This window comes from Amphiura filiformis, chromosome 1, assembly GCF_039555335.1.
Source record: "Amphiura filiformis chromosome 1, Afil_fr2py, whole genome shotgun sequence".
In the NCBI taxonomy this organism is placed as follows: domain Eukaryota; kingdom Metazoa; phylum Echinodermata; class Ophiuroidea; order Amphilepidida; family Amphiuridae; genus Amphiura; species Amphiura filiformis.
In genome coordinates this window covers 16,972,471-16,986,690 of record NC_092628.1, presented here as the reverse complement: position 1 = coordinate 16,986,690, position 14,220 = coordinate 16,972,471, and the positions used below count along the sequence as shown (strand labels likewise).

The window sequence follows — 14,220 nt, the reverse complement described above, 5'->3', positions numbered from 1 at the left end:
ACAACTATGAATCAACTGGCGCAGTGTAATACACATAATCATGCATAACTCCCAAACGCAATATCGGAATCAACTGAAATTTTGGGAATATGCTTTTTTCGTGGATATGTACTGAAAAATGTCATAAAAAGAGGATGCTAGGATCACGAAATACTCCTTTAAGTAAGCTTACCTGGGGGTGTGTACAGTGGGTGGTTAATGAAGTATGCAACAAATGCTGTGAAGCCCCAATAATAACCAGAGTTCTATCAAAGAATAAGAAATAAATGGCAATGAATTAAACATTTTATCACTTGAACGTAACTGTTACATGTAGATACTTCTTTCACAGACAATAACAAATTGAGTTTAGAAAAAAAATCTAATACTGGGACTTACATTTTGCAACTTGTGTTTGTAACCACCAGACTTCATCAGGCAACTGACCCACTAGTCTGATCACATGATAGACAAAACTATAACAAACTGCTAGTCAATCAAAGACCAAGTCAGTACCTCTTTAACAATACTCTATATATATATATACAAATATGCCTTGATAAAATTTGTTGTTATTAATTTTACTGCTCATGTGTACTTTGGAAACACATTAAAAGATTAATGAGGACCTGAGAATGAAACTAGTTTTAAGTAAGGGGGGTTAAAAGCTGCATCAACGTGTTGACATCACTAATTCGCTGGGCGTCCATAGTCGTAAGATCTTGTACTTTTTGCTAACTTCCATTTTCATTACAGGTACAAAAAGGCGTGTCCTTTTCACAAAAATTTGTTGTAACATTTCTAACTATAGTCTGTATGCCTTCCTCGAGTAAAGTAAAATCAAATTTTGTGATTTTCTCAAGAACTGCTAATTTTTACAAGACTCTATTATGTTAGTTGGATTCCCTGTGTCCTTTCCTTTCTGAAAATATGTACTTTTATACACTTATTATCATTATGTTTAGAAATACAATGAAAAACAATATCTAAATTACTGTCTCGAGGAAGGAATATGGACCACAGGCTTCATAAATCCTTTGGTTTGCACCCTGCTTCAGGCATTATGTATGTAACCTCTGTCATTATTGAAGAGATGTTAGAGAGGTTTGATGAGACAGACAAGCAGCCAGTTCAATTCTTAGCAAATCAAGGCCATAATTGATTTAAGCTTACTCCATTGCATTCATATCCACAAACCACCATTGCCTGTGAATGGAATATACTAAGCGTGCCATTATGAGGTGGCAGCCTGGCTGGCTGAAGCATAGTATAATCACAGTTACTTATCAATTATATTATTATTTTGTTGTTAAAATTGTACTTTTTGGACAACTACATGCACTGACATTGCAAATACCTAAACTGGTGAGTGGTGAATTGAAAAGGACGGCCTCAAAACCTAAACACTGGTTGACCGCCGACATTCTGGCAATTAAGTGGCAAACCATTAGTTTAACCTGTTCTACTGTTCCAAACACTAGAAACCAGGCCCAATCACCCATTCTGCCATGGAGTCGGTGGTCGACTAGCGATAGGGTTTTGAAGACATTCCTCCATTCCCAAAGTGCACTGATCGCAGTTGCTTGTGAAATCAATTACACATACCTTAAATATGTTTAATATAGGCATGGTGGCGTGTGAAAATCGGTGGACAAAGATGGTTTCCAATAGCCGTTTTGCATAGTGAAGGGTCCAACAAAATGCAGCAATACTGTGAATACAAAGACAAAGCATTATACCATGATAATAAAATGACTTGCGTACACACGTTTACTGCAATTGAAAAACATGGATCATGTGTGAGTTTAACAGTACATGGGTTTAACATTCCCATCCCTAAAACTTATTCATACATTCAGGTATTTTGTTCTGTAAAACTCATACAAAGAATCTTGTCATTTGAACAGTCAATTAATTTTGATTATTTTTGCTATTTTTAGCATCAGCATTCAGCTGCAAAAAGGCTAATGCACTCTGCCCAAGTGCATTCAATTTTTATTGCACACCATGATCCCAGAGTGCTCAATGCATTGCATTCACCCATAGCATGCAAAGCCGCATTAGGATGGGGATGAGAGTATGAGACATATACACTGCTAGCACACACGCTCATAGCATTAACTTTCATGTGCGGTGACATGGACTCGCCAATTACAGGTATGGGTGTTTCTTCTAAAATGCACATATTTTAGATATCTTTTTTTTACTATCCTGGTGAATTAAGAAATTAAACAGAAGAAAAATAATATCTATATTTTGTGCTCCTTTAGTATATCTTCTTGAGCGATAAAACTTTCCTGTTTAAAATTGTTTGAATTTAACTTACTCAACAACTTTATCTTTAGGCTTAGTAGCCGCATCAGCTCCATATACTATGGCTGGTCTAATGTAGAATAGTAGGTATAGAACTAATGGTCCAGCATACTCAACCAGGAATACCTGTTGTAAAAAATAGGAGTGATCTTTATTAGTACCTGTTCTGATTCAAGTGACACCGTATGCATATTGTACTGGGTAGGATCAGGGCCGTGACACTCGTATTCAATCCCTGTATAAAAAGTGAAGTCACTTTACGGCAGTTTAATTGACACATCGGCAGTTTGAGTGACAGTTACTAGGCTTTTTCAGTACACCTAGTAATGTCCTGGTAATGCTCAGGCACCTTAGCCTAAAATTTACGCACGTTCGCACAACAACGTTGTGCATACTTATGCCACAGTGGAACAGACTTATCCCGTATTAAATTGACAAGTTCGTATTTGATTGACAGTTGCTGGGCATTTTCAGTACACCAAATTTATCCAAGATGGCGGACGTCGAGTGCTAAGTTACGTACTCTTTCCAGCAAAAATACAGCTGATTTAGCCAATGTCAACATGGGGTCATCGAAGATAATATTTTCCGAGCATATTGAGCTAACTTCTCAGCTACTTGGTTTTTCAAAATATGATAGTAATGGAAAAAAACAACCGAATGTTTGTCGGTTTTCGCAATTTAATTTGTTTTAAATGATGACGTAAACATGCATCATCTCTTCCACAGGTGATACACTCCTACACGTACAGGGGTACAGCTATGCCATCACATGCATGATCGTGCATTGGGTGTGTGACTGACTTCATTTGCGCAAACGAGTGGCTTATCCTCTAGTATATTAGGCCAAAAAAAAAAAGGTTCGTCTCAAAGCTTCGCACGCGCGTTTCTAAAACCCCACGATTTGACAAAAAACAAATGCGGAAATTTTTTTATTTCAAAAAAAAATAGGCGGAAAAGACTTTTTTCTCAAAATACCATGAAAAAAAGTCGGGAATAAAATTTTTTTTAAAAATCGCATTTCGCATTTGTTTTTAAATTTCTCGTGAGCTTTGAGACAAACTTTTTTTTTTTTTTTTTGGCCTTAGTACTCGAGAATCCTTGGTAGGATTAGACCAATGCTCAAGCAATACAATCTTATACAAAATGTGACCTGCTCCCACAAAATGAGTGTAAAGTCACAAGTTGGGGTTTTTGAAACATTCCAACTGTTGAGTTGCTGTTATTTGTTTGAAGACACCTGTATCGGCAGTGGTATGTCCTTTGTGAATGGGGACAGAATTGAATACAGAGTACAGCATATAATACCCCCATTCATTTCACAAAGGACATACCACAGACTATACAGGTGTCTTCAAAAAAAAGAACAGCAATTCAATAATTAGAATGTCGTCAAACTCCCAACTTACGACTTTACGCCCATTTCATCAGAGCATGTCACATATGTACTTTTCTAAATAACCGAACAAAGGCTAAACAACAGTTCATAAATACTACCTTGTTCAAAAAGAATGAGAAGCATCACTTGAAAATACCCCTTCTCTTCTTAATACAGCTCATATAAATACACCTTGAAACAATTTCTCAAACTTAAGCTTATATTGTTCTCACACAACATCAGAGGTTTTCAAATATTTGCTTACGGGCCTTGAAAGGGCAAAACAAGTTTCAAAGTTCCATGTTTGCAGGCCCAATACACATACTGCTATGTTTACTGGTACATTTCAAAGCAGGTCAAGTGCCAACGGGTCAGATCTGGTCCGCAGGCCACCTATTGAGAATCCCTGTCCAATGTTGTAAACATGAGATAAGTAATTGTGTGCACTATACATTATATACTTACTGTGGACCATCCTACTTGTGGTCCCAAATCCTTGAAATACAACTTGCTGCCGGCATCCAGGTCCAGTGAGCCCAATGTAACATCATCTCTTAGGGATTTACCCTCTGTGAATAAGGCACAAGATTTGTATTTATAAATGAGAAAACTGATGAGTCTTTGATTATGAGAATCTGTCTCAAAATGGGCTATTCCAGTTGAAATCCATACACCCCTATGGAAGACATGATCTTTATCTCCCACACAGGGAGTGTGATATATTCAAATGGGGGTCACCCTTTTAGATTACCCCATCTGGGAAATAAACATTTGTTTCCAGCCTTGCTCATACAAATGACACACAATTCTGTCCTTGTACTTCATGAGAGGAAATTGCCAAGTTCGTAGTTTGCAATGGTTTCGACGTTATCTAGGGAGGTGTTAAGCTCTAAGAACCCTTCTCTTCAGCTGTCACAATAATTACTTCTGTCACTACTTACTTGGTTCTGATCTGAAAGACTGCCTGTCTGGGTAATACTTTGGCTCTGAAAGAAAAGAGATAAAGACAGGAAAATTAATCTCAAATTATTAGTCATCAGGGGTGGATTTCACAAATCTTTACATGATATCATAAATCCTTTAACCCATCATAAATCCAAACTATTCCATTTTAATGTTAAGAGTCTGGTGGATTTGGACATACAGTGGGTACATAAAATCCTGCAAGATGTGGTAACTTTTAACACTTGTGTAGCTTATGTAAACTTTATGTTACCTCATCATGTTGCTCTACTGGAATATATTGAACATCATGCTGTTGCACTGGATTTCAAATAAATCCATTTAAAAATCTGATTAGATATTGTCCCTCTTAGTGTCAAACCTTAGGTACTGTATACGACCTAATCAGCATCCCCTGTGAAAAATGTCATATTTGACTTTAAGAATATGGCAATTATTAAGTGCCCTCTCCAGATGACTGATTTAAGTGCCCGGGGCACATGATAATCTAATCAAATCAAATTGTGGTATACATAATGTTATCATCCAGATTAGTCAATGAAGCAAATTCATAACCTCATTAATATACGCAGCAAGTGCGATCCAATCACAGATAATAACTTTTAAATACGCGGACGCAAATGCAAGTCATTGAAAAAGTATGACCACGTCTCGTGACGTAGCTAAAAGTACGTTCTACAATGACCACGTTACGTGACGTGTTACGCGTTCGAACAATTTATGCGGATGCTGGCCGCCGTATTTGGACAGCGCATGATTGTGTGCTAGTGTGATTGGTTGCTAGCGGTATTTCCTTAATGGGCTATTCGATTTTTAACAGGGAAAACGAAAGATAAAGTTTAAGTTATGTTCTGTTTTTAAATTAAAAGAAGAAAATGTGACGTAAATTGAATTTAAAAAAGTGAAAAGTGACGGTTATGAATGAGGTTAATGACTTTGCATCAGTTTTTTTAGGGTATTGTGAAATATCTAAATATTGTGCTTTGGAACCGAGATATTCTGAGTTCCAAAGCCCAATGTTTAGATATGTCACAATACCCGAAAAATAACTGATGCGCAGTCATTAACCTCTAAACGAATGGGGACCACATGAGCAGTGGAAGACTGGACGACAGCGCTCATTGTTCTTGCAATAATTTGATGCTCAAAGACAAAAAAAATACACACTTACTTCTTTGATAAAACTGTCTCTTCACATCACCAATCGTTGAATTTTCAAATAACTGTAAAATGAAAAGATAAATTGGAGCTTTAATATTAGTATTATATGTATGAGGGGTGTACCAACTCCCTCCCCTAATTTTTATTTTGATAGAAAACACTAAATTGCACAAATAATACTGAAATAGTGACTCTGCATAAATTTTAAGGTCCTTTGGTGTTCATTTTACAGCAAACAATGAGAAATCACCACCATGTAACTTCTAGGGGGGTACTTTATTTTGCATAAAATTTATTTAAAAATGTTTAAGAGATATGGATTCTAAACTTGTTTATAAATAGTCATAACTTCCTTTTTTATTTAGCAAAAAATGTAGTGGATGGGGGTTGACAACAACAACAACAACAAACAACTCTTGGGACATCCTGGAATCTAATATTTAAACTGAAAGAAATGTCTACATCACGGGTTCTCAAGTTGGCTTCCGGCCCACCAACCAAGTTTTATGGTTTGTACTTGAACAGCTCTAAAAATTGGTCCTCAACCATGGATACTTGAATTAATTTGGCCCACAAGCAAATGTGATGTGATCAAGCAAAATCAGTCGGAAGTCGGATATATTTATTTTCAGATATAGCCAAGCAAAGACAATAATTTCTTTTGTTGCATATTTGCATATAAATTGTTTTGGAAACACTTCAACTTTTCATATATTTGGAACTAAATGTTCAGTTTCAATGGAGTTTTCAACAAAATATAGCTTTGCAAATGCTTTTCATGTACATACAATCATGTAAAAAACTTTAATAGATATGCCTGACTGATTTTGCTTGATCACACCACAAATATTCATTTTGGTATACCTGGTAAGGCTGGTATACCAGGTTTGATACATGTACTTACATCAGTGAGTGTTGATAGCGTTTTGCCACTGCGACCATCTACTACAGAGATCTAGAGAGTGAAATTGAAGGGAAAATGTTGATTACTGATTAGTACAATGTAGAGCTGGTGGGGGAATCTACTACTCTAAGGATGATTTGGTTACAGGCCAATAGTCTGAAGAGTCATTAGTCCAAAACCACCAAAAAGTTGTTATAAATCCTAATCCTAAACTTCACCCTATCCCAGACTTATCATAATACTATTTACAGAGAGTGTCTGTCTGTCCCCGAGCGTGCGAAGCTATCACGTTCACGCGGAATATCAACAGGCATGTTCGCGGAGTGACTGCGAGGTTGCTGTCGAGCACTTATGATCCCCAACTGAGTCCGAGCACAGGACTCTACTCTACATGTAGCCTCGAGTTTGAATATGAGGCTATGGGTGAGCAAATTAAAAGCTAGACTTTAAGAATGTCTATTCAGGGGATAGCGCTAGTTCCAGTAACTGTAATTCGTCATACCTAGAGTTACAGTGCACTCTATTAATATCTATTCCACAAATAAGAAACATCACAATATGTGGGCTCATTTTGGGTTCTAAGGATGTAGCTGAGGAACTCTCTCAAGGACAGTTTGGGCATGCACTGATGCATTTAATCCCATTGTACCAGGGTTTGGGCATGTGTGGATGATTTTAATCCCACTGTACTAGTCTATACTCACAAAGTTGAGGTAATTGATCTACATTGATCTCATCTTTTGGGTGGGTTCAAAATTCCCTGGGTTGGCAAAACCTGCAATCTTCATGGGAGTAATTTACTTAGTGCAAAAGTGGTCAAAATATTGATCTGCAAAATGTCTTGATTTTCATGATTTGTATTTATCATATTGAGCAGCATACTACTTGTGACGTTTCTACACTGTGTAGAGAGGGTCTACAGCATCTCTGAGGTAAAACTGACAAATACAAGGTATATTTCTTGATGCTTGAAGTTTGGATTTCTTAAACGTACAGTGCATCCTTATGTACCGGTACCGCTGCAAGACTTCAGGTCCGTAGATGTCATTATGTTTATGATAAAGTCTGAAGTCTTGCTGGCAGGACTAGGGGAAGCGCTAGAACTAAACACTCCAGTGTCCGCAGGGACCCATGAACTTGCAGAAAATTAAAAAGTAGGGGGTCTGGAGAAGAGTTTGGTGAGTCTGAGTTGCACAAATGCAGCTGCAGCATAAATACCGTATTGTTTGTAATAAACGCCGGGGGCGTTGCATTTTTCCAAAAGGGGGGCGTTTATTGGAAGTGAATTGTCAGTGAAAAAAGCTTAAAAATCGTGTTCAATTTCCAGATGGTGCTCCTGGTAAAAGGAGGGATTTACACTATACATGATGGCGGCGCCCACGGAAAATGATATTTTCGTGGGGAATACAACAAAATTACACCTGTAAGTGCATGGAATTAGTGAAATTCTACCATAATTAGGCAATGAAATGGATGGGAGTTGAGTCATAATAGGTTTTGTCCATTCAATTTAGCGATCGTGACTGACATGACTGATGCAAGTTTTAAGCTTACCTACACGATATGTCATGGAAATGTTCGCATTTTTGTCAATTTTTCACAGAAACATTGGAGGGGGCGTTTATTAGAGGGGGAGCGTTTATTACAAACAATACGGTAGTATGTCTGCATTAGCGCTAGATTGAAAAACTGAGGGTCTGCAGGGACCCCTGAACTTTTAAAACAGGGCCGGGGTCCGAACTCTATTTTGCCTTAGGCTTTTGGTCCGGGACCCCAAAATGCAGCCTAGCGCTAGCCTACTAGTAGTAGTACCCCTGTCAGTACGGGCGCACAGACTTTTTACCGGACTTTCTTACATTAGAGGATGTCTTGCAATAAACAGACATTATTAAATATTCGTAATTATTATTTCCCACCGTACCCTAAAGTCCGGTTATTTGAAGGAAGTCCCGTTATAACGTGAAAACTACCATGAGAGGACATTATCGAAGTATGCATTCGGCAGTGTGTAAATGACCGCTGTTATTTTCACTCGGTGCAAACGCAGATATGGCTCATTTTTAGATGACGTCACCACCATAATCGGTTGGAAAAAGCTTCCGACTTTGGATTTATGAATGAAATTTAGCAGCGGAGTTTCCGGAGTTTTCCGAATTATGCAAATAGGCAACCTATGACCTTTTTATGTCAGAATATTAATAAGCATCATGGCACCCACTGAAAGAAAACCCGATGGGAATTGATTCAGTTTTCAGCAAATTATGCTACTTTTTTGAGCAGTTTATCGATAAATAATTCCACGAATGTGAGCACGATATTATGAAAATGTATGCAGTGGAATGTGGTTAAAAAAATGACTTATAAATTTTGTTTGGGAGTCGGAAATTAACTGTAGTAAAATTTGACTCCTCAGTTGTTGGAAATTCTTTCTTGAAACAAATAAAATATATTTTGTTTGAAATAAGTCAATAAAAAATTAAAAAATTGTTTATATTACGTTGCTAAATACGTATTGCATTGTTCGAATTGTCTATAGATATTTCAATGGAAAACAATAAATAGCAAAATATCAGTAACATCCCATTTTGCCGTAACCCCCGCCATGGTCGCCTTAGGGTTCTTTTCACACTGAACACGATGGCGCTATTCACGACATGCGATACTCAATCGTTTAGCCCGCAGAGCATGTTAAAAACATAATGTCTCGTTATTACAGGATTACCCGATATTGCAGGACAGCAAAGTCCGGTTGGAAAATTCCCGTTATTGCGGGACAAGTAAGTATGTCTCGTAAAAACTCTGTGCGCCCGTACTGCCTGTGACTGTCTATTCAATTGCCATGCATGTACATGTGTATCATGTGATGTGAGGTGCAAGTGTCATGTCATGCCTGTTGTTTGGTTAAACTCATGAACTGTAGCGACCATCTTGACCATGCATTGCATGCATGTGTGATCATGATGGACATGATGGAACGGGAAGGTAAGCTTAAAAATAAAGTAAAAAGCTTAACATTATTATACATGTATAGTGCAGTGTTCACAAATCACAATCACAGCAAAACTCCGACATTTGTTTGCATCATGCCCTTTTTCATTCCCTTCAAACCTGCTGTAAAATGAATATATCTTATTACCTCCATTTCAGCTTGAGATGCAAATCATGCAAACAATCACGCCTCTAGATTCAATTCAAGGTCAACTGCATGCACTGGATCACAAACGAGTGTGTGGTAAATTGACTTTATATTCCAGATAATTTCAGGTATATGAATATTAATGATATGATGTCATCCACAAGTATTACTCCAACACCCTGCCAACAATGACAACTGAGCATTAACTTCTTAATTATTCATGCAAGATATTACAAAAGTATATATTTTTGAAATAGAAATTTAGTCAAGGAAGGCTACACCTGGGAATCTACATATAAACACAGATTTGGTGTAAAAACAACAATTTTGGAGAAAATCACACACCATTTTGCCTCAAATATTTGTATACAAACCATAGAAAAAAATGAAACTAAATATCAAAAATTTGGCTAATCTAGCTCCAGGAACGTTTTTCCATTTTTTTAAATATAAATTGCCCTTATTTTTGTAGCATTGATCAAATAGGCCAATTTTGGACTGAAGAAAAAGCTTTAAACACAATTGGCCTATAGAAAATGAAATACCCAAAATCAGCTGAAATGTGGCCATTGTGTGATCATGGAAGTACTAGACGCTCATGTGCGATCTAGACATTCCATTTTTTATTTTGATATTTTAAAAGCCAAAAATGGTAAAAAGTCATTTTTATGTTTTCAAGCCACTTTTTATGTTTTCAAGTCATTTTATACCCCCATCTTAGTTTTCCTTCCTCTCCCATCCTAGTGACAGATACTGATAAATTTAAAATTTAGGAAATCCAAAATCCTGCAACATCCCCCGGACAACATCACCAGCAATCATTCCTATCATCTATAAAGTTCATATCAAACAAACACCCCCACACACACCCACACACCCCCACACACACGTTTTAACGCATTTACTAACTTTCTAACAAACATTTTTGTGTCTGCTGGGTTTTAAAAGGACACTTGTGCTGCAATGCCTTGGGTATAGTCAACAATGAAAAATACTTTTTTTTTTAAATTTGATATCATGTCAAGTTGAGTAGCAAAAATATTGTACAAATTTACTGTTTTCAAATATGTATCTGGTTTTCCCATATATTTTAAATCGTATGTTTCAAAATGATAAAGAGATTTTTGAGACACCCTGTACAAAAATAGAACGATGCATGGTGACGTCACCTTATTTAAATATTTTGCATGCCGATTTATCTGGAATATAAAGCAATCTTCGCGGCAAATTTACGATAAATCGATTGATGATGTAATTGATTTTCCGATGTTGACACTTGCTGCATGCTCTTTTCCATCGTTTTTTTACGCTGAAATATTGAGTCCTCGTAAGTAATAATTTAGATTAATAGTTGGTGATATTTATGCTTTTACGTGAAGTAATATGAGTGCCATGCCATTTTGAATTGTTGTTTAATTGTTGGCATTTTCATGCTTCATGATTTTGTTTCAGGTCAGTCAGGCAATCGGTAAGCTTATTAAAAAATCTATAATTTAAATTTTAAGTAGAATATTTTGCAGATTTCCTTTCATTTGATTCATCGGATTATCATTATAGAGGATTATCTGAGAATTACAACACTTTCTGTCAAGCCTAAAGAGCATGCATGCTTGTGACTCCTAGCTACATTTAATGATTTTGGTCATCAAAATTTTATGACCCCCCTATTTTTATTTCCAAAAATGTATGACCCCCCTCCCAGTATATTTGGGACCCAGCCCTTCCGAAGAAAATACTAGCTCCCTTTATATGCACCTGTCACTTGCATGCTTGTATGATGCACTGTTAGGGAGGACAGGTTAGTTTAGTGGTCTTCTCAGTCTCACAGTCTCACTTAGCTCGAGATTATGCCTGCCACTTCCACATACTTGTGCATAATACGGAAGGTCGATTTGTGCCCATAAATGTTTAGGCCTATGTTAAACTGTATGTTATACAAATTGTACAGCTATCATTTCTACCCTATGACGAACCGACATACCTGTAAATCAAATAGCCAAAAAAAAACTGGTCATCGCTGGTATTTTTCATGAAGAAAAACAACACTTTTTTACGCCGAAACATATCCAAACATGTCAGCTGACGTACAAGCCTCCCCACACATGTACATAAACAAGCCGTGTTCATTGTTTAATTGTCACCTGCAGCTGTTCGCAAGAAAACTTTCTGCATAAAATTACCTGGGGTTAGTTATCAGGCCTGAGACACACTGGCGCTAGTTTGAGGACAGTCACTATGAGTTACTAATGTCGGCACATGCAGAAAATGCGTGATGGGTCGCCATTTTGTGACTCGTGCAAGCTAACACAAACAAATTATTGGACTTAATAATCTTTTCAAGTTTTAATAAAAGCGTGCATCTATCATGATAATATTACATTTTATTATTTTATTATTTGAATTACATAAGCTATGTCAATTTTGTGTCCATGTTAATTTTTATATTGATTTACATTTGATTTTAAACTGTTGTGAATGTGGAGCTACGCAAACTGGCAGGCGATTACCCACCATGCAATGCAAATACACGGAAACGATCCAGTTTAGGATGCATCGCAGTTCCTATTGTGTAAACGTAAACCAGGCGTAAACCGCCCATCCAACCTGATCGTGTGCACAGGATTTGTGCTGGAGGCTAGTTAATGCGCACAACCAATGCGCAGAAGAAGACCTTGATACTAGGCGGAGCTTACGTTTCACAAGAATGATTGACAGCTGTGAGTAAGTGAAATTCTGTTCTGTGATTGGTACAAAAATATGGTTCTCGTATAAATGAATATATTATCCATGGCTTCAAAATTAGGAACCGTTTCTTCCACAGAGCCCTATATAGGGCTCTATGGTCTCTACTCATCATACACGACCGAGAAGATCTGGCCAGCGACACGCTTGCCAATCAGGCTAGCTATTTGTACGGCGTGGCCTCTCATCCTTTTTATTATCTCTGGTCTTGTCACGCTGGTAGATTCGCCCACCTGTGATTACTGACCTGGATCTGACAGAAGATTGTGGAATTTACGATTTTCAGCAGCAGTATTTTATGAAACTGCCAATATTTGCAAGTATTCTGAAGGATCGGTAATAATTAAAATATTTTTCATGGTGTCGGTAGTGCAAGTTGAAGTTAGTGAATTTGTGGTTTTGTATGTTATGTGCAAGAGTGTTTTCAGGAAGCGTAAATAGGCAGGTCGTTATGCTAAGCTCTCCATGTTATATGCAAGTTCGGCGACGCCCGGGCCACATCACACGGTAGTGTGATGTGTCCAGCCTGGATATAGCTCGAGATACTCTAGCTAAAATACAGGTTTACATTTACTATCTTACATTATCTTGCTGTATTTCAGCTGGAGCTCCAAACGACAAGCTTCCGGGTTTTTTTGGAGAGCAATACTGTTACGTAAGATGAAGAAGAAACCTGCCTCGGAGCCCGCCCTACTCATTATTTCATTGTACTTATTGCAATTTGCCTCCACACATTACGTAATCAACACAAAGCTTTTGTGAGGATTACTGAGTGGATAAGAAATTGACAGTGGAGGATACGACGGACACGCCGATTGTTAGTTGTCAATCATGAATTGACGCAACGTATTAATATTTTATTGCATGGCATTCCGCAAACACCAAGACAAATTATGCCGTATTTTTCCAAAGATCATCTCATATGAAGTAAGCTGAATGCGATCTGTACTTTTGTAACATTCCGATCGCTTTTGATCACCTATTATCGGCGAATTTGCTTGAAAACACGTGAGTTCATGTTGTGTAAACATAATTAGCATAGACACAAATGAAATTACGATGCAATACAATGCAATTTGAATGCGCAGCAGATCTATAGAAATAACGTTGCCCGGTTTTATGCAGAATTAGACCCTGTCTGGTCTCACTCGCTTTTCACCATTTTTGGATAAAAATTTGGATAAAAGGGTACTTGGGAAAATCCGTATTTTTATATCAATATTTAGTGTCATTGATAAGAGGTGTTTGAAATTCTAGTCATTGAAAACCACAAAAAAGGGGTTGTATTGGGCCAAATTTTATCCTCGATTTTGCATGAAAAAATTTGATGAAAAATCATTGCAATGCCAAAGGGACCTTTGAAAGATTTGGTAACTCTCATGGTTGTCAACTTTTGTGTTGAGTTGGGGGCCGGGGTTTGGTTGCCGATCAATGCTCCTCCTCACAGGTTTTTTTCCGGGTGCTGAATGTTATTATAAAACTTTTCAACCTCTGGGAAAGGTGCGTCATGGATGGGTAATTTTTACCATCAAATTGTTGATGCAGAATACACGGACTAGTCAAGGAAGCCAAGTGCTGGTCAGTAACAACTTAAGACATAAGTACATCAAAGTCAATTTACCTGCATGACTCAAATGTCCATCA

General features: G+C 37.4%; 2 protein-coding genes across 4 annotated transcripts in view; one reads left to right on the top strand and one right to left on the bottom strand.

Moving 5' to 3' along the window:
- LOC140161723 (probable very-long-chain enoyl-CoA reductase art-1) overlaps positions 1-9,852 on the bottom strand; it is a 29,301-nt gene extending 19,449 nt beyond the window's left edge. For both annotated transcript variants that reach the window (XR_011860181.1, XM_072185073.1), the window contains exons 1-8: positions 9,835-9,852; positions 6,699-6,749; positions 5,805-5,856; positions 4,612-4,656; positions 4,136-4,239; positions 2,306-2,418; positions 1,585-1,690; positions 173-245 (exon numbers count right to left, since the gene is read on the bottom strand). Coding sequence is in view for 1 of the 2 variants with exons in the window: in XM_072185073.1 (XP_072041174.1) it covers positions 173-245; positions 1,585-1,690; positions 2,306-2,418; positions 4,136-4,239; positions 4,612-4,656; positions 5,805-5,856; positions 6,699-6,749; positions 9,835-9,840 (550 nt within the window). In the remaining variant the exon portion in view is untranslated. The remainder of the gene's footprint in view (positions 1-172; positions 246-1,584; positions 1,691-2,305; positions 2,419-4,135; positions 4,240-4,611; positions 4,657-5,804; positions 5,857-6,698; positions 6,750-9,834) is intronic.
- A 1,228-nt stretch (positions 9,853-11,080) lies between these two features.
- Positions 11,081-14,220, top strand: part of LOC140161309 (mpv17-like protein 2) — a 38,720-nt gene continuing 35,580 nt past the window's right edge. For both annotated transcript variants that reach the window (XM_072184903.1, XM_072184824.1), the window contains exon 1: positions 11,081-11,161. The gene's annotated coding sequence lies outside the window, so the exon portion shown is untranslated. The remainder of the gene's footprint in view (positions 11,162-14,220) is intronic.